The sequence below is a fragment of the Schistocerca cancellata genome, chromosome 12 (assembly GCF_023864275.1).
Source record: "Schistocerca cancellata isolate TAMUIC-IGC-003103 chromosome 12, iqSchCanc2.1, whole genome shotgun sequence".
Taxonomy (NCBI): Eukaryota; Metazoa; Arthropoda; class Insecta; order Orthoptera; family Acrididae; genus Schistocerca; species Schistocerca cancellata.
Genome location: NC_064637.1, coordinates 53620034 through 53640722, shown reverse-complemented (window position 1 = coordinate 53640722; position 20689 = coordinate 53620034). Strand labels below are relative to the sequence as shown.

Sequence of the window (20689 nt, the reverse complement as noted above, 5' to 3'; positions counted from 1 at the left end):
CGTCTCAGTTGTGTGACTGGATTCGTGATTTCCTCTCAGAGAGGTCACAGTTCGTAGTGCTAAACGGTAAATCATCGAGTAGAACAGAAGTGATATCTGGCGTTCAGCAAGGTGGTGTCATAGGCCCTCTACTGTTCCTGATTTACACAAATGATCTAGGTGATAATCTGAGAAGCCCCTTGGATTGATTGCAGATGACGCTGTAATTTACCGTCTAGTAAAATCAGCAGACGATCAGTTCCAATTACAAAATAATCTAGACAGAATTTCTGTATGGTGCGAAAAGTGGCAGTTGGACCCGACAAAGAAAAGTACGAGGTCATCCACATGGGTACTAAAAGAAATCCGATAAATTTTGGGGATGTGATAAATCGCACAAATCTAAGGGCTGTGAATTCGACTAAATACCTGTTGTTGTTGTTGTTGTTGTTGTTGTGGTCTTCAGTCCTGAGACTGGTTTGATGCAGCTCTCCATGCTACCCCATCCTGTGCAAATTTCTTCATCTCCCAGTACCTACTGCAACCTACATCTTTCTGAATCTGCTCAGTGTATTCATCTCTTGGTCTCCCCCTACGATTTTTACCCTCCACGCTGCCCTCCAATACTAAATTGGTGATCCCTTGATACCTCAGAACATGTCCTACCAACCGGTCCCTTCTTCTCGTCAAGTTGTGCCACAAACTCCTCTTCTCCCCAATTCTATTCAATTCCTCCTCATTAGTTATGTGATCTACCCATCTAATCTTCAGCATTCTTCTGTAGCACCACATTTCGAAAGCTTCTATTCTCTTCCTGTCCAAACAATTTATCGTCCATGTTTCACTTTCATACATGGCTACACTCCATACAAATACTTTCAGAAACGACTTCCTGACACTTAAATCTATACTCGATGTTAACAAATTTATGTTCTTCAGAAACGCTTTCCTCGCAATTGCCAGTCTATATTTGATATCCTCTCAACTTCGACCATCATCAGTTATTTTGCTCCCCAAATAGCAAAACTCCTTTACTACTTTAAGTGTCTCATTTCCTAATCTAATTCCCTCAGCATCACCCGACTTAATTCGACTACATTCCATTATCCTCGTTTTGTTTTTGTTGATGTTCATCTTATATCCTCCTTTCAAGACAAAGTCCATTCCGTTCAAGTGCTCTTCCAAGTCCTTTGCTGTCTTTGACAGAATTAGAATGTCATCCACGAACCTCAAAGTTTTTATTTCTTCTCCATGGATTTTAATACCTACTCCGAATTTTTCTTTTGTTTCCTTTACTGCTTGCTCAATATACAGATTGAATAACATCGGGGACAGGCTACAACCCTGTCTCACTCCCTTCCAAACCACTGCTTCCCTTTTGTTATGTGTGTCGACAGAAGTGCCGACACAGTGTTATTATGAAGGGGCCGAATAGGGCACGCGTCAACTCACGCCGTCCTGCGTTAAGTCTGAAACAGGATACTTCATAAATGCTATAAAGAAAAGAACGGAGCTTCTCGTATACTCAACTTTATTCTCCTGTGTGGTACATCTCCATGGTGAATACAAGTAAGACTCTCTCCAGATATGGTTAACTGCGCCTTGCTAGGTCGTAGCTATGGACTTAGCTGAAGGCTATTCTAACTGTCTCTCGGCAAATGAGAGAAGGCTTCGTACGTCTAGTCGCTAGCAATGTCGTCCGTACAACTGGGGCGAGTGCTAGTCCGTCTTTCTAGACCTGCCATGTGGTGGCGCTAGGTATGCAAGTACTGACAGTGGCGACACGCGGGTCCGACATGTACTAATGGACCGCGGCCGATTTAAGCTACCACCTAGCAAGTGTGGTGTCTGGCGGTGACACCACATTCCTCCCCCGCAAATCGGCGAACGGTCGTGGTATAAGGCTTCCGCCCGCCGTGGGGAGGGCCCCATGTTGACGTAGGCGATGAGGTGGGGAGCCTAACAACAGGCGAGGCTGTGCCACCCGCACCCGGCCATTCGGTCCGAGGGGAGCTAGGAAACGCCTGGAAACCTACTCCAGGGTGCATGTCAACATGCGGCGTATGCGCCCGTAAAAAGACAGGGTCGACCTCCATTGCGTCGGGGTATCCGACGCGCGATGACGCCATGTGGTCCGGAGCGGGCAAGAGGTCCAGGGCGGACGACAGCTGGTCACGGGAAGCGATCGGCGGCGCGTGACCCAGGGAGGCGGTTGGCGGCTGCAGCGAAGCGTCCACTGCGGGCTGCGCCGGCGGCGGCTGCTGCGGCGGCGCGACATCATGGGGCAGAATGGAAGGCATCGTCGGTAACACCTGGGGATGAGGCGAGCCAGTAGATGGGTCCCCAGGGCGCTGACCGGACGGCTCCGTCGCTGAAAGCAGACGGGGAGCGGCAGAACCTAGGCGACGACAGAGGCGCAGCTGATTGAGATGCCGACGCACCTCACCAGAGGCCCCAAAACCAAATACATCGCGCGGCCGAGGCAGCGAAGAATGCGCCCTGCGAGCCAACGCCGTGAACCGCGATAGTTGCGATAGAATACAACGTCGCCTGGAGCAAAAGCAGGAGTCTGCCGCTGCACAGGAACCTGATGCGGCGGATGCAGCAAAGACATCAAGGTTCGATGAGGACGACCGTGAAGCAACTCAGCCGGCGAGCGACCATCGCGGGGCTGAGAGCGATACGAAGACAGAAAGAGCAACAACGCGTCCTCCCGAGAATGCGACTCTTTCAACTTCAACATCTGTGACTTAAAAGTCCGGACCAATCGTTCAGCGGCACCGTTTGACTGAGGCGAAAACGGCGCGGACGTCAGATGTTGAATACCATTGGCCTTGCAGAATGACTGAAATTCTGCGGACATGAATTGTGGGCCATTGTCGGAAACAATAGTCTGTGGAAGACCTTCAATGCAAAAGATAGCAGACAACGCTTGGATGGTGGCAGATGACGTCGTGGAAGACATCCGGACAACAAAAGGAAAATTACTGAAGGAATCGACAACAACCAACCATCGAGCATTCCAGAAGGGACCAGCAAAATCTATGTGTAAGCGTTGCCATGGGGAAGTGGCTTTTGGCCAAGCAAAGAATTTCCGCGGCGGTGCGGATTGTTGTTCGGCACACGCCATGCAAGAAGAACACATATTCGTAATCGCAGCATCGATGCCGAACCAAGTACAGTGCTGACGAGCAAGTTGTTTCGTACGCACTATACCCCAATGTCCTTGGTGGAGAAGCTTTAAGACAGAGGACTGTAACGAACGTGGGACCACGACCCTAGACTGATCATTATCAGAACGCAACAACAAAACACCACGTCGTACAAAAAGTCTCTCCTTGTGAGCAAAAAATCTGCGAACCAACGGATCCTCGATCCGCGACTTCGACAAGGGCCATTGCGTAGCAACAAAACGCAAAACGGTAGCAAGGACAGGGTCAGCAGCTGTGGCGGTAGCTACACGACGAAAATCAATCGGAAACGATTCGACCACGTCATCGGTTTCCGCATCCATGAACATGCAAGCAAGTTCGGAAGAATCGAATGCTTTATCCTCGGCAACAGGCAAACGGGACAACGCATCAGCGTTTCCGTGCTTAGCAGTGGACCGGTACAAGATATCGTAGCGGTACTGCGAGAGGAAAATAGACCAGCGAATGAATTTCTGCGCTGTACGTGGAGGTACAGGCTTGTTCGGATGAAAAAGCGATGTCAAAGGTTTGTGGTCTGTGATGATGGTAAAGTGACGACCATACAAGAAATCGTGAAACTTTGTAACACCAAACACGAGAGCCAAAGCTTCTTTCTCTATCTGGGAATAATTTCTTTGCGCTGACGAGAGCAATTTGGACGCAAAGGCAATAGGGTGATCATGCGAACCATCTTTGTGCGCAAACACAGCACCGATCCCGAAATCCGAGGCATCGACCATCAACAAAAGGGGTTTCTGGGGATCGAATGGCGTAAGGCAAGTATTTGAAAGCAACGCCGATTTCAATTGGCGAAAGGCGCGTTCGCATTCCGTCGACCAGACGAACGGAACACCTTTACGGCGTAAGCGATGAAGTGGAGCTGAAATGGAAGAGGCATGAGGAAGAAATTTATGATAATAGTTAATTTTTCCCAACACACTCTGTAGCTGCTTCACATTTTGCGGCGAAGGCAAGTCCTGTATGGCACGGAGGTGCTCCGGACTCGGATGTATGCCTTGGGCATTAATGACATGTCCCAGATATGGCAAGTCACGAGCAAAAAACACACATTTGTCCTTCCTCAAGCGAAGACCATTCTGTCGCAAGACCTGAAATAATGTTCGGAGATTTTGTAAATGTTCCGCTTCTGTCTTTCCTGAGATCACTATATCGTCCAGATAGTTAGCTGCAGTAGGGACCGACGCACAAATAGTTTGTAAATATTGCTGAAACAATGCAGGGGCGGATGCACACCCGAATGGCAGTCTTTTGAATCTGTATAGTCCAAGATGCGTGTTAACCACCAATACGCGCTGGGATTCTGCGTCCACCGGTATTTGCAAGTACGCATCTGCTAGGTCCAACTTTGAAAAATATTTTCCCGGGCACAGTTTGTCAAATAGATCTTCCGGGCGGGGCAAAGGAAAAGTAGCAGTCACTAGTTGTGGATTCACTGTTGCTTTGAAGTCCACGCAAAGTCTCAACTTTCCGGAAGGTTTTTGCAAAATTACTAAGGGTGAGGCCCAGAGAGAAGCCTGCACACGTTCAATTACACCTTGCGATTCTAGATCGTTTAATGTTCTTGCGATCTCATCACGCAATGCGTGGGGAACATTGCGCGCTCTGTAAAATTTCGGTTGCGCGTTGACTTTTAGTTCCAAATGTGCTTCATAGTTCTTAGCGCAACCAAGGCCCGGTGCAAAAATGTCTGCAAACTCCTCACATAGACTAGAAACACTGGCTGAAGGCACAGTCTGGTTCACTGATAGGACCTGATTCACGATAGACAAGTTAAACAATTGAAATAAATCTAAACCAAACAAGTTCACTGCAGCAGAAGAAAGAAGAACGTAAAACGACACAAGTTTTGTTTGTCCCTTGTATGTTGCAAGAAGGCTGCACTGTCCTAACACAGGGATATGCTGTCCTGAATAACTAGTGAGCTGAACTTTTGCGGCACGCAACGGCGGTGCGCCCAGTTGTTTGTACGTGGCGTGATTGAGCAATGAAACTGCAGCTCCGGTATCGAGCTGGAATGGTATCACTTGTCCGGCAAAGTCCAAATCTACAAAGAGTTTATTGTCTTGCTGACGACAAGAGCGACTGTTTTGTGCAACTTGAACAGACACTGGTACAGAAGCACTTGCGACGTGACGGGATTTCCGTCGACGTCGACGCACACGTTTTGTGGGACGAACACAGTCACTGTTAGAGAGAGGAACACTGGGCGGAGTGGCATTAACTACATGAATGTCCATGGGCGAATGTTCCCGAGCCTGAGTGTCCTTGGTTTGATTCCGGCGCGAAGCAAAGGGCCTGGAATGGTTAATAGTGTCCGATCTAAGCTTTTTCTGGCAAACACTTTGAACATGTCCTTTCCTATTGCAGAAAAAGCAAATAGCTTGGCGTGACGGGCAATTCTCACGCGAATGTCTAGTTGCACACCGCGGGCATGATTTCAGCACTGCATTTGCTTGCTTTCGCGGGACACGTGTTTTTGCACTTAGCGTGCGCGAAGGCTGTTTACAGTTCCTTGCAGCGCGCCCGGCGGGCCGGTTAATGCGACACACAGCTGGCGAAGTTGCAAATGATTCCTGAGCAAAGTCAAGTGTGTCTTGCCTATCCAGTATGTCTATCACTTGTTGAAGGGAGGGATTAACTAGTTTCAAAATCTGTTCCCTTATGCGAACATCAGAAACGTTCTGTGCTATTGCATCACGCACCATTGTGTCTGAATAAGGAAGGCCACAGTCACATTCAAATGCGCAATCCCTAGTAAGGCCTTGCAAAGTTGCAACCCACTCCCTATTAGTTTGACCGGCCGTACGTTTCGTACGAAAGAACGTATACCATTTTGCAACCACATTAACTGTTTCTTTGAAATAGGCATCTAAAGCCGACACAATTTCTTCGTAGGACAGAGTTGCTACGTCGCGTCGGGGAAACAATTTCACTATCACACGGAACGTTGGCACGCCGACACAAGACAATAAGTGAGGCTGCCGCTCGTTACCTTGAATTCTGTAGGCAGCGAGATGAAAGCCGAACTGTCGTGACCATTCCGGCCACGATTCTTGAGTGGAATCAAAGGGTCTGAATTGCGGTGCAACAGCATGTTGTGGCTGCGGCAGCTGTGAGGAAGCGGCGGCGGCCGCATCGTTTTGCAGCGCATGTTGACCCTGTACGAGCTGTCCCAGGGCATCCAATAACGCCTGCGTCTGCTGATTCTGCAAGCGATAAAATTCGGACAGTACATCTGGAGATTGTGGCGAAGCCATGACACAAGCAAATGAATTCAGAGCAAAGCAAGGAAAAAAAAGAACAATCCGTTAATCCGCGTCGCCAAATGTTATGTGTGTCGACAGAAGTGCCGACACAGTGTTATTATGAAGGGGCCGAATAGGGCACGCGTCAACTCACGCCGTCCTGCGTTAAGTCTGAAACTGGATACTTCATAAATGCTATAAAGAAAAGAACGGAGCTTCTCGTATACTCAACTTTATTCTCCTGTGTGGTACATCTCCATGGTGAATACAAGTAAGACTCTCTCCAGATATGGTTAACTGCGCCTTGCTAGGTCGTAGCTATGGACTTAGCTGAAGGCTATTCTAACTGTCTCTCGGCAAATGAGAGAAGGCTTCGTACGTCTAGTCGCTAGCAATGTCGTCCGTACAACTGGGGCGAGTGCTAGTCCGTCTTTCTAGACCTGCCATGTGGTGGCGCTAGGTATGCAAGTACTGACAGTGGCGACACGCGGGTCCGACATGTACTAATGGACCGCGGCCGATTTAAGCTACCACCTAGCAAGTGTGGTGTCTGGCGGTGACACCACACCTTTCATGCCCCTCGACTCTTATAACTGCCATCTGCTTTCTGTACAAATTGTACATAGCCTTTCGCTCCCTGTATTTTAGCCCTGCCACCTTTAGAATTTGAAAGAGAGTATTCCAGTCAACATTGTCAAAAGCTTTCTCTAAGTCTACAAATGGTAGAAACGTAGGTTTGCCTTCCCTTAATCTAGTTTCTAAGATAAGTCGTAAGGTCAGTATTGCCTCACGTGTTCCAATATTTCTACGGAATCCAAACTGATCTTCCCCGATGTCGGCTTCTACCAGTTTTTCCATTCGTCTGTAAAGAATTCGCGTTAGTATTTTGCAGCTGTGACTTATTAAACTGATTGTTCGGTAATTTTCACATCTGTCAACACCTGCTTTCTTTGGGATTGGAATTATTATATTCTTCTTGAAGTCTGAGGGTACTTCACCTGTCTCATACATCTTCCTCACCAGATGGTAGAGTTTTGTCAGGACTGGCTCACCCAAGGCCGTCAGTAGTTCCAATGGAATGTTGTCTACTCCCGGGGCCTTGTTTCGGCTCAGGTCTTTCAGTGCTCTGTCAAAGTCTTCACGCAGTATCGTATCTCCCATTTGATCTTCATCTACACTCTCTTCCATTTCTATAATATTGTCCTCAAGTACATCGCCCTTGTATAGACCCTCTATATATTCCTTCCGTCTTTCTGCTTTCCCTTCTTTGGTTAGAACTGGGTTTCCATCTGAGCTGTTGATATTCATACAAGTGGTTCCCTTTTCTCCAAAGGTCTCTTTAATTTTCCTGTAGGCAGTATCTATCTTACCCCTAGTGAGATAAGCCTCTACATTTGTGCTCTATCCAGCCCTGCTTAGCCATTTTGCACTTCCTGTCGATCTCATTTTTGAGACGTTTGTATTCCTTTTTGTCTGCTTCATTTACTGCATTTTTATATTTTCTCCTTTCAACAATTAAATTCAATATTTCTTCTACCTAAATACCTAGGAATTACAATTACGAGCAAATTAAATTGGAAAGACCACATAGATAATATTGTGGGGAAGGCGAAACTAAGACAGTGCTTTGTTGGCAGAACACTTAGAAGATGCGACAAACACACTAAAGAGACAGCCTACATTACTCCGTCCTCTGCTGGAATATTGCTGTACGGTATGGGATCCTTACCGGGTAGGATTAACGGAGGAAATCGAAAGAGTGCAAAGAAGGGTAGCTCGTTTCGTGTTATCGCGCAATAGGGGTGAGAGTGTCACTGATATGATACGCGAGTTGGGGTGGCAGTCACTGAAACAAAGGTGGTTTTCTTTGCGGCGAGATCTATTTACGAAATTTCAGTCACCACCTTTTTCTTCCAAATGCGAAAATATTTTGTTGAAACTCATCAACGCAGGGAGAAATGATCATCATAATAAAATAAGAGAAATCAGAGCTCGAACGGAAAGGCGTTCCTTTTTCCCACGTGCCATTCGAGAGCGGAATGGTAGAGAAGTAGTATGAAAATGGTTAGATGAACCCTCTGCCAGGCACTTAAGTGTGAATGGCAGAGTAACCAGACTACCGTAAACAGACTACCGTAACAACATCGGCAACTCCGCCTCCACAGCGGTAGCGATGAAGGCTTTACTGAACTGGCGACGAGGGTTTACGAAAAAATAGTGTGACTGTTTTGTTTCCCACTAAAGCGGAAACTCGCTTCATCTCTGAACGCGATGCATTTTGCGAATATATGATCATTGTCAATAGCTTTCTGAAACTCGAAAGCGAAAGACACACGTTTTCATTTGTCGTCGTGACGTACAGCCTGTAACAGCTGTAACTTGTATGACTTCACGACCAACCGACGCCTGAAAACACAACACGTTGTTGTTGTAGGCAGCTGTTAATTCCTGCTTGGTACGATCAGCTGATTTTGTAGGACTACTTTAGAAGGCAGTTCGGCTGCGTGAGACATTCTGCCTCTACATCTACATGGTTACTCTGCAACTCACGCTTAAGTGCCTGGCAGAGGGTTCATCCAACCATTTTCGTACTACTTCTCTACCATTCCACTCTCGAATGGCGCGTGGGAAAAAGGAACACCTTTCCGTTCGAGCTCTGATTTCTCTTAATTTATTATGAACCTCATTTCTCCCCACGTAGGTGGGTGTCAACAAAATATTTTCGTATTCGGAAGGGGACTTGGTGATTGAAATTTCGTAAATAGATCTCGCCGCAAAGAAAACCACCTTTGTTTCAGTGACTGCCACCCCAACTCGCGTATCGTATCAGTGACACTCTCACCCCTATTGCGCGATAACACGAAACGAGCTGCCCTTCCTTGCACTCTTTCGATGTCCTCAGTTAATCCTACCTGGTAAGGATCCCATATCGCGCAGCAATATTCCAGCAGAGGACGGACAAGTGTGATGTAGGTTGTCTCTTTAGTGTGTTTGTCGCATCTTCTAAGTGTACTGCCAACAAAGAACTGTCTTTGTTTCGCCTTCCCCACAATATTATCTATGTGGTCTTTCCAATTTAATTTGCTCGTAATTGTAATTCCTAGGTATTTAGTCGAATTGACAGCCCTTAGATTTGTGCGATTTATCGCATACCCAAACTTTATCGGATTTCTTCTAGTACCCATGTGGATGACCTCGTACTTATCTTTGTTAGGTCCAACTGCCACTTTTCACACCATACAGATTATTTTGTAATTGGAAATGATCGTCTGCTGATTTTACTAGACGGTAAATTACAGCGTCATCTGCAATCAATCTAAGGGGCTGCTCAGATAATCACCTAGATCATTTATGTAAATCAGGAACAGTAGAGGGCCTATGACACTACCTTGCGGAACGCCAGATATCACTTCTGTTCTACTCGCTGAGTTACCGTTTATCGCTACGAACTGTGACCTCTCTGAGACGAAATCACGAATCCAGTCACACAACTGAGGCGATACTCCATATACACGCAATGTGATTAATAGTCGCCTGTGAGGAACGGTATCATTTTCATCGGAAACACTAGAGCCGCCAGCCCTCTTTCTTTTACATACGCATTCTATGTCTAGAAAATGTCGACACTGGCTCCTCAACCTGAAACGTTTTCGCACTATAATAAAGGAATTACACTTCGCAAACTCGAGAACACAAAACGATTTCCGCTGCAGAGTAGCCATTTTACATCATGTGTCGTCATCTAATGAATTCTCTTACTACTTTGGTTTTGATGAAAGTCTATGTGTGTGTTAATGCAGCTAGCCGCTAACTTGGTGTAATGTTTTGTCTGTACAGAAGTGTATCTGTCGCCTTTATCGCTCTCTCACCCTCACACACAATTCTGTACAATAAAGTCAAGGGCTTAGATTTTCTTATCAGGCTTATCCGTGCAAAGACAGACAAAACATTATACTAATGGGAGGATTCTGAGTAACTTCTAGAATTCCATTCGCTCTCTCTCTCTCTCTGTCCTTTATCTGTGTACAGTTCAAATATAAGTTACATTAAATCAGCCTAGTAGAATCTCTGGTGGAGCCCTTTCTTCTTAATATTCAGCGGCTGGCTTGCTAGAAAAGATCTTTACATACGTTATTATTATTAAGCGCTGCATTCAGTTGGGAAAATCGATCGTTTGAACACTTCGTTCAGTTTACGACAGATCTAAAATATCAGATGTGGACGAAGCCTTTTTGGACGATTTCAATAAAACTCAGAGATTGCAGGCTCTCTTCGTCACAGCTGATACTTCCCAATTAAGTACAGGGCCCAGACAATCATCAATGATTCAGACAGAGAACGCATTCGTCATTCACTCTAGAATAAAATGGTCACAAACCTTATTTCTGAGGAAAATTGTATATTGAATCCATTTCCGTACATGTTCCGTTTCCGTGGATTTTAAGTCTCATGCAATTTACTTTTTCAAGTCCTTCTTTCTCTTTATCTACCACGCTAGCGGCACAAACTTTCCTGTCTCGCTTTAGCGCGAAGAAGAGTAAATAAAATCTCCTTTAGCAATCCGAAAATCTTCCAACCGATACTTTCCGAAGCTGTTCCTTTCTCTCTCCCTCTATAATAACCATGTACCTCTATAATAACCATGTACCTCTGTTGTTCCAAAGAATAAACGTACTAGAAAAATACCTTGGCGTCGACGAGCTGTCGGCGCATATATTACTAGAAAATCTGCTCAGATACTTTTCAAACGTAAATAAATGTGGATGATTTGATTGACATTATTAATTATGGCGTGGTAGAGGGTAATTTTCCGTGGGGCGATTACAGTCAACCAATGAAATGGAAGACATCCGATATCTAGTGGCAATGAATATAAACTGGACAATGTATTTGTTCCTCCAATAACCGAGCTGTGACGCTGTGCCGCAGTGACGATACTTTTGACAACAAAACACTGTGTAATGTGTGTATACTTTTTCCCTTGTGTTCACCCTTGTCCTGTAGTACCATTATCCAAAAATTTCCCTTAACTTCTTTTCTAAGCTGTTTAACTTCCCTGTTTCATTCCCATACGAGGTTACACATTAGACAAAACTCTTCATACGCGATTTAGTTTCGCTATCGATACGTTAATCTATGTTAGCTACGCATTTGTTGCTGTTGCATACTCTGGTCGCCATGTTTATGTTTAGGAAGAATGCATTTTCTGACTACAGCTTACAAGTGCCTCTGTAGTATGTCAACAGTTCCACAACATCGTAGCATTATATGTGTGTACTAGCATATAAGTATGCTAATATATACAATGTCATCCACCTGCCCCTACCGATGTCGTTTTATGCAACCTGCAATGTTATATCTGGCCTTTAAAAACTGCGGGCGAGATTTTCGTATTTTTTCGCTCGCTACACGCAAACTGTTAGTCCTACAGAGAAAATTAACAGAATTTTGTTGACACACACACACATATACACATACACACACACACACACACACACACACACACACACACACACACACACACACTCTTATCCCTCACCAGTCAGCATTCGTGGCACTCCCTCTTATTACTGTACAAAATTTCTGATTGCATGAAATCTTCCTAAAATTCGACATTTTTTGGTCAGAATTGATTGAGTTGTTTCCGCCACCACAATAGTCAGGTATTGCGTTAAAATTATTAATTTATTTGTTCCTGGAAAAAGCTTTCGTCAACGTAAAGTGGTGCAAGATGTTCGAAATTCTGAGAAAAATAGGGGTAAGCTGTACGGAGAGACATGTAATGTACAATAAGTCAAGAGTGAATAATGAGAGTGGACGACCAAGAGCGAAGTGTTCGGATTAGACAGGGTATAAGACAGGGATGTACTCTTTCGCCTATACTGCTCAATCTATACGTCGAAGAAGCAATGACGGAAACAAAAGAAAGTTTCAATCTGTACATCGAAGAAGCAATGATGGACGTGTGTATTTCAATTCGTAAGGGACCAAATTGCTTAGATCATCGGTCCCTACACCTACATACTACTTAAACTAACTTATGCTAGGAACAACACACACACACATGCGTGAGGGAGGACTCGAACCTCTCGCTGGAGGTTTGATGCCTCAAATCTCGCGGCCACTCCGCCCAGCAAGCAATGATGAAAACAAAGGAAAGTTTCAGTAGTGGAATTAAAATTGAAGGTGAAATGATACCAGTGATGCGATTAGCTGATGACATTGCTATTCTGAGTGAAAGTGAAGAAGAACTACATGACCTGCTGTATGGAATGAAGAGTGTAATGAGTGAGGCTGTAGGGACTGAGAGAAAACTGAGGAAGTACGAAAGTCATGAGAAGTAGCAGAAATGAAAACAGCGAGAAACTGAACATCAGGACTGGTAGTCACGAAGTAGATGAAGTTAAGGAATTCTGCTTCCTAGGCAGCAAAATCAGTAATGACGGACGGAACAAGGAAGACATCAGAAACAGACTAGCACTGGAAAACAGGGCATTCCTGTCCAAGAGAAGTCTACTACTATCAATCACAGGTCTTAATTTGAGGAAGAAATTTCTGAGGATGTACATTTGGTAATGAAACATGGACTGTGGGAAAACCGTAGCAGAAGAGAATCGAAGCACTTTAGCTGTGGTGCTACAGAGGAATGTTCAAAATTAGCTGTACTGATAAGGCACGGAAATGAGGTGGTTTTGCGTAGAATTGAAGAGGAAGATGTGGAAAACACTGGCAAGGAGAAGGGACAGGATGATAGGTCACCTGTTCAGATATCGAGGAGTGATTTCCGTTGTAATAGAGGGAGCTGTAGAGGGCAAAAACTGTAGAGGAAGACAGATTGGGATAGATCCAGCAAATACACTATGGCCTTTAAAATTGCTACACCAAGATAAAATGCAGATGATAAATGGGTATTAATTGGACAAATATATTATACTAGAAATGACATGTGATTACAGTTTAACTCAATTAGGGTGCATAGATCCTGAGAAATCAGTACCTCTGGCCGTAACAACGGCATCGATACGCCTGCGCATTGAGTCAAACAGAGCTCGGGTGGCGTGTACAGGTACAGCTGCCCATGCAACTTCAACACGATACCACAGTTCATCAAGAGTAGTTACTGGCGTAATGTGACGAGCCAGTTGCTCGGCCACCATTGGCCAGACGTTCTCAATTGGTGAGAGACCTGGAGAATGTGCTGGCCAGGGCAGCAGTAGAACATTTTCAGTATTGAGAAAGGCCCGTACAGGACCTGCAACATGCGATCGTGCATTATCCTGCTGAAATGTAGGGTTTCACAGGGATCGAATGAAGGGTAGAGCCACGGGTCGTAACACATCTCAGATGTAACGTCCACTGTTCTAAGTGCCATCAATGCTAACAAGAGGTGAGCGAGACGTGTAGCCAATGGCACCCCATACCGTCATGCCGGGTGATACGCCAGTATGGCGATGACGAATACACGCTTCAAATGTGCGTTTACCGCGATGTCGCCAAACACGGATGCTACAATCATGATGCTGTAAAATGAAGTTTTGCCATCTTTGCCATTCGTGCACCCAGGTTCGTCGTCAAATACACCATCGCAGCCGCTCCTGTCTGTGATGCATTGTCTAGGGTAGCCGCAGCAATGGTGTCCGAGCTGATAGTCCATGCTGCTGCAAAAGACGTCGAACAGTTCGTGCAGATGGTTGTAGTCTGGCAAACGTCCCTATCTGTTGACTGAGGCATCGAGACGTGACTGCACGATCCGTTACAGCGATGCGGGTAAGATGCCTGTCATCTCGACTGCTAGTGATACGAGGCCGCTGGGATCCAGCACGGCGTTCCGTATTACCCTCCTGAACCCACCGATTCCATATTCTGCTAACACTCATTGGATCTCGACCAACACGAGCAGCAATATCGCGATACGATAAACCGCAATCGCGATTGCTACAATCCGACTTTTATCAAAGTCGGAAACGTGATGGTACGCATTTCTCCTCCTTACAAGACGCATCACAACAACGTTTCACCAGGCAACGCCGGGCAACTGCTGTTTGTGTATGAGAAATCGGTTGGAAACTTTCCTGATGTCAGCACGTTGTAGGTGTTGCCACCGACGCCAACCTTGTGTGAATGCTCTGAAAAGCTAATCATTTGCATATCACAGCATCTTCTTCCCGTCGGTTAAATTTAGCGTCGGTAGCACGTCATGTTCGTGGTGTAGCAATTTTAATGGCCAATAGTGTAGTTGAGGATGTTACGCAGAAGACCAAAGACTCCGTGACGGTAACGAAAGAAAAGCGACTTTTATAAATGTTATTACGACGTAGTTGTTTATTTTATGCTGTTAAATTTCAAAAAGTTGTTAGGTAAAATTTGTACAAACATTTGTTTTACATGTATTACAGTTTGAAAGCGCTAGATTAAGCTGATGGCGGTATAAGGTCACCAAAAAGGTTGAGAGTGGGAACTAATTGTTGCAGTCGTAAACTTTTGTACAGAGTACGGGAAACGTACTAGAAATACTGACTGGTGGGGACTGAATGTTGCAGTGGGATGCGTTTTAATATCACATTTGTACGGTTTTCTTGAATAACTCGAAAAGTACTGCCTCTAGCGGAAACTTATCGTAGAACAAAATTTAACTACTTTAAATTTCATATAAAACGGTCCAGTGCATTATGTTTGTAGCTCTAATAGCTTGCGCATAGTGAGAGAGAGTATGAAAATCCCGCGCGTGCTGTTTGAAGGCCTGAAATAACACTGAGGGTTGCATGGAACGACATCGGTAGAAATAGCTGAATCATCCCATGTGTATTATTATACAAACGGAGTAGTATGCAAAAATTGATTCTTTGTCATGACAGCTGTGTCAATTCTGATATATATATATATACACTCCTGGAAATGGAAAAAAGAACACATTGACACCGATGTGTCAGACCCACCATAAATGCTCCGGACACTGCGAGAGGGCTGTACAAGCAATGATCACACGCACGGCACAGCGGACACACCAGGAACCGCGGTGTTGGCCGTCGAATGGCGCTAGCTGCGCAGCATTTGTGCACCGCCGCCGTCAGTGTCAGCCAGTTTGCCGTGGCATACGGAGCTCCGTGGGCGTGAGGTCTCCACAGTACATCGATGTTGTCGCCAGTGGTCGGCGGAAGGTGCACGTGCCCGTCGACCTGGGACCGGACCGCAGCGACGCACGGATGCACGCCAAGACCGTAGGTTCCTACGCAGTGCCGTAGGGGACCGCACCGCCACTTCCCAGCAAATTAGGGACACTGTTGCTCCTGGGGTATCGGCGGGGACCATTCGCAACCGTCTCCATGAAGCTGGGCTACGGTCCCGCACACCGTTAGGCCGTCTTCTGCTCACGCCCCAACATCGTGCAGCCCGCCTCCAGTGGTGTCGCGACACGCGTGAATGGAGGGACGAATGGAGACGTGTCGTCTTCAGCGATGAGAGTCGGTTCTGCCTTGGTGCCAATGATGGTCGTATGCGTGTTTGGCGCCGTGCAGGTGAGCGCCACAATCAGGACTGCATACGACCGAGGCACACAGGGCCAACACCCGGCATCATGGTGTGGGGAGCGATCTCCTACACTGGCCGTACACCACTGGTGATCGTCGAGGGAACACTGAATAGTGCACGGTACATCCAAACCGTCATCGAACCCATCGTTCTACCATTCCTAGACCGGCAAGGGAACTTGCTGTTCCAACAGGACAATGCACGTCCGCATGTATCCCGTGCCACCCAACGTGCTCTAGAAGGTGTAAGTCAACTACCCTGGCCAGCAAGATCTCCGGATCAGTCCCCCATTGAGCATGTTTGGGACTGGACGAAGCGTCGTCTCACGCGGTCTGCACGTCCAGCACGAACGCTGGTATAACTGAGGCGCCAGGTGGAAATGGCATGGCAAGCCGTTCCACAGGACTACATCCAGCATCTCTACGATCGTCTCCATGGGAGAATAGCAGCCTGCATTGCTGCGAAAGGTGGATATACACTGTACTAGTGCCGACATTGTGCATGCTCTGTTGCCTGTGTCTATGTGCCTGTGGTTCTGTCAGTGTGATCATATGATGTATCTGACCCCAGGAATGTGTCAATAAAGTTTCCCCTTCCTGGGACAATGAATTCACGGTGTTCTTATTTCAATTTCCAGGAGTATATATATATATATATTGTAAACCACATCAAATACTGAGGAATCGATTCCACAGATCGAACGTGAGGAGAGGGGATAGTGTAATTGGTTAATACAAACCATAAAGAATGCACGGAAGTATGTTTTTTAACGCAAACCTACGTTTTTTTTAAATGGAACCCCGTTAGGTTTGTTAGCACACCTGAACATATAAACAAATACGTAATTAGTGCCGTTTGTAGCATTGTAAAATGTTAATTACATCCGGAGATATTGTAACCTAAAGTTGACGCTTGGGTACCATTCCTCCGCTGTTCGATCGTGTGTATCGGAGAGCACCGAATTACGTAGGGATCCAAGAGAGACTGGAACAGCACATTACGTCCACATTCTAACACCGTTTTATTGGTCTTTTTCACTGACGCACATGTACATTACCCTGAGGGGTGAGGTACACGTACACACGTGGTTTCCGTTTTCAATTACGAATTGGAATAGAGTGTGTCCCACTGGAAACGCGTCGACGTATGTGGTATCAGCATGATGGTGCACCTGCACATTCAGCAATTAACACTAGGCTGACTCTTGACAGGATGTTCGACGGGCGTTTCATAGGACGTGGAGGACGCATTAATTGGCCACCCCGTTCTCCTGATCTTACACCTCTGGACTTCTTTCTGTGGGGTACGTTAAAGGAGAATGTGTACCGTGATGTGCCTACAACCCCACAGGATATGAAACAACGTATTGTGGCAGCCTGCGGCGACATTACACCAGATATACTGCGGCGTGTACGATATTCATTACGCCAGAGATTGCAATTGTGTGCAGCAAATGATGGCCACCACATTGAACATCTATTGGGCTGACATGTCGGGACACACTCTATTCCACACCGTAATTGAAAACGGAAACCACGTGTGTACGTGTACCTCACTCCTCATGTTAATGTACATGTGCGTCAGTGAAAAAGACCAATAAAAAGGTGTTAGCATGTGCACGTAATGTGCTGTCCCAGTCTCTTCTGTAGCTAAGGTCCATCACCGTTCCCTTTGGATCCGTACGTAATTCGGTGCTCTCCGATACACACGATCGAACAGCGGAGGAGTGGTACTCAAGCGTCAAATTTAGGTTACAATATCTCCGGATGTAATTAACATTTTACAATGCAACAAACGGCACTGATTACGTATTTGTTTATATGTTCAGATGTGCTAACAAAACTAACGTGGTTCCATTAAAAAAACGTAGGTTTGTGATAAAAAACATACTTCCGTTCATTTTTTTATGGTTTGTATTAATCAATTACACTAGCACCTCTCCTCACGTGCGGTCTGTGGAATCGATTCGTCAGTATTTGATGTGGTTTACGAAATATATCCAGCGGTAACGTTAGGTGACTCACCCTGTATATATATATATATATATATATATATAATCGCGTGGCGAGATCCTTGCCGCATGTGGATTCTAGATGACAGCCTCAGTAATTGTCAGAAAGCTCCTTCTTGATTTCAGCCTAGGACGTGCGGGCTGACGACCATATAGTGGATGGGCTTCCTTCTTTGTGGCCTTACTTTTCTGATACCTCGCAGCTACGTCACGTCTGATTTCAGGAGGAGGTATGCCAGCGAGACAATGGAGTTTGTCCACAGGAGTAGGTCTTAAGCAACCCGTGATAATCCGGCAAGACTCGTTTAGAGCCACATCTACGTTCCTGGCATGGCTGGACCTGTACTATACCGAACATGCATATCCAGCAGTGGAATAACACAGAGCAAGCGAGCTTGAGCGCACAGTGCATGGACTGCTGACACTATGAAGAGCAGAAAATCGTTGCTTGAAAGTATTTACCACACCGTCGGAAGCCATACGCCTCGTATCGAAGTATGGTTCAAAGAATAAAGTTCAAATGGTTCAAATGGCTCTCAGCACTATGCGACTTAACTTCTGAGGTCATCAGTCGCCTAGAACGTAGAACTAATTAGTCCTAACTAACCTAAGGACATCACACACATCCATGCCCGAGGCAGGAGTCGAACCGTAGCGGTCGCTCGGCTGCAGACTGTAGCGCCTAGAACCGCACGGAAAGAATAAAGTCTGTCCTCACATTGCGTTATCTTACTGTCAATTACTGTTTACCGTTTTTCATATATGTGATAAAATTCATACAACAAGACGTACATTTATAGAACAAAAATGAAGGATCTGAAATTTCGTCAGCCCTATACATATATGTATCCTTTAAAGATAATGCAAATTACATAAATGAATATCAGGTAAATAACGTACAGAAGCATACTATTCTGGGAACCAAACGAGAAGATAGATGAGACAAAACAATGTACCCTCAACCACACATGCCATTATCACTTCCAGGTTACACATTACATCTATTTACCTATTTGTATGAGGTGCAATCAAATTCTAAGGCATCCGATTTTTTTTTCTCTGGACTGAAAAGAGATAGAACATGAGCACTGTTAAAAAATGAGATCGCGTTCATTGTCAATACGTCCCAGAGATGGCAGCACCATACGGCAGACGGAATTTTACCGCCAGCGGCGACAATGAGAACTGTTTTAAATACTTAAAATGGCGATGTTTTCGTTACTTGAACAGCGTGCAATCATTCGTTTTCTGAATTTGCGTGGTGTGAAACCAATTGAAATTCATCGACAGTTGAAGGAGACATGTGGTGATGGAGTTATGGATTTGTCGAAAGTGCGTTCGTGGGTGCGACAGTTTAATGAAGGTAGAACATCGTGTGACAACAAACCGAAACAACCTCGGGCTCGCACGAGCCGGTCTGACGACATGATCGAGAAAGTGGGGAGAATTGTTTTGGGAGATCGCCGAATGACTGTTGAACAGATCGCCTCCAGAGTTGGCATTTCTGTAGGTTCTGTGCACACAATCCTGCATGACGACCTGAAAATGCGAAAAGTGTCATCCAGGTGGGTGCCACGAATGCTGACGGACGACTACACGGCTGCCCGTGTGGCATGTTGCCAAGCAATGCTGATGCGCAATAACAGCATGAATGGGACTTTCTTTTCGTCGGTTGTGACAATGGATGAGACATGGATGCCATTTTTCAATCCAGAAACAATGCGCCAGTCACCTCAATGGAAGCACACAGATTCACCGCCACCAATAAAATTTCGGGTAACCGCCAGTGCTGAAAAAAATGATGGTGTCAATGTTCTGGGAGAGTGAGGGCGTAATCCTTACCCATTGCGTTCCAAAGGGCTCTACGGTAACAGGTGCATCTTACGAAAATGTTTTGAAGAACCAATTCCTTCCTGCACTGCAACAAAAACGTCCGGGAATGGCTGTGCGTGTGCTGTTTCACCAAGACAACGCACCCGCGCGTCGAGCTAACGTTACGCAACAATTTCTTCGTGATAACAACTTTGAAGTGATTCCTCATGCTCTCTACTCACCTGACCTGGCTCCTAGTGACTTTTGGCTTTTTCCAACAATGAAAGACACCCTCCGTGGCCGCACATTCACGTCGTAGATTCACGACCCTGCAGCACATTCGCCTACGGCCAAAAATTTCCCGTTTCATTTTAATGGGTGGAAAAAAAATAGGCTACTGTTCACAACTTAGTTCACTTTAAGTGTTACTACATACTGTTTAATTGTTAAGGAAATCACGTTTTAATTAGAAATGTAGTTGTTTTTGTTGACCAGTCTGTTACCTGTGTCAGCAAGATGCATGATTCATTCCCTGTATGTCAGCCTTTACCTGTTTACCCGGCAAACACTTGTTCTGCACACAGGCCTCAGCTGCGTCAGGCCGGCGGCCGCCTGAGTATCGAATTCAACGAGCTGTTCGACCGCCTGATCGACGGCATATCAACCTTCATAGTGTCCAGCGGCCTGGACCCGCTGCCGCTGCCGGACGAGGGCATCGAGTCCAGCATCGTGAGTAGTCGATCTCCACCTCTCTACCATACGGACATCCTCCTGGACCACTACATAGGATAGTTTCACTAGCAAGTAGGGACTGCCAAATTTTCTGAAGCAGTGGTATACCGAGCATACAGTAAATGATCGAGACTTCTCAATACAGTCGATGTTAAATTATCGATATTTTC

The 20689-nt window shown here is 45.8% G+C and overlaps 1 protein-coding gene across 1 annotated transcript in view; it reads left to right on the top strand.

Moving 5' to 3' along the window:
- The window catches only part of LOC126109700 (uncharacterized), a 94076-nt gene that overhangs the window by 9112 nt on the left and 64275 nt on the right, over nucleotides 1-20689 (top strand). The window contains exon 2 of the mRNA XM_049914752.1: nucleotides 20372-20516. Within this exon, the coding sequence (XP_049770709.1) occupies nucleotides 20372-20516 (145 nt within the window). The remainder of the gene's footprint in view (nucleotides 1-20371; nucleotides 20517-20689) is intronic.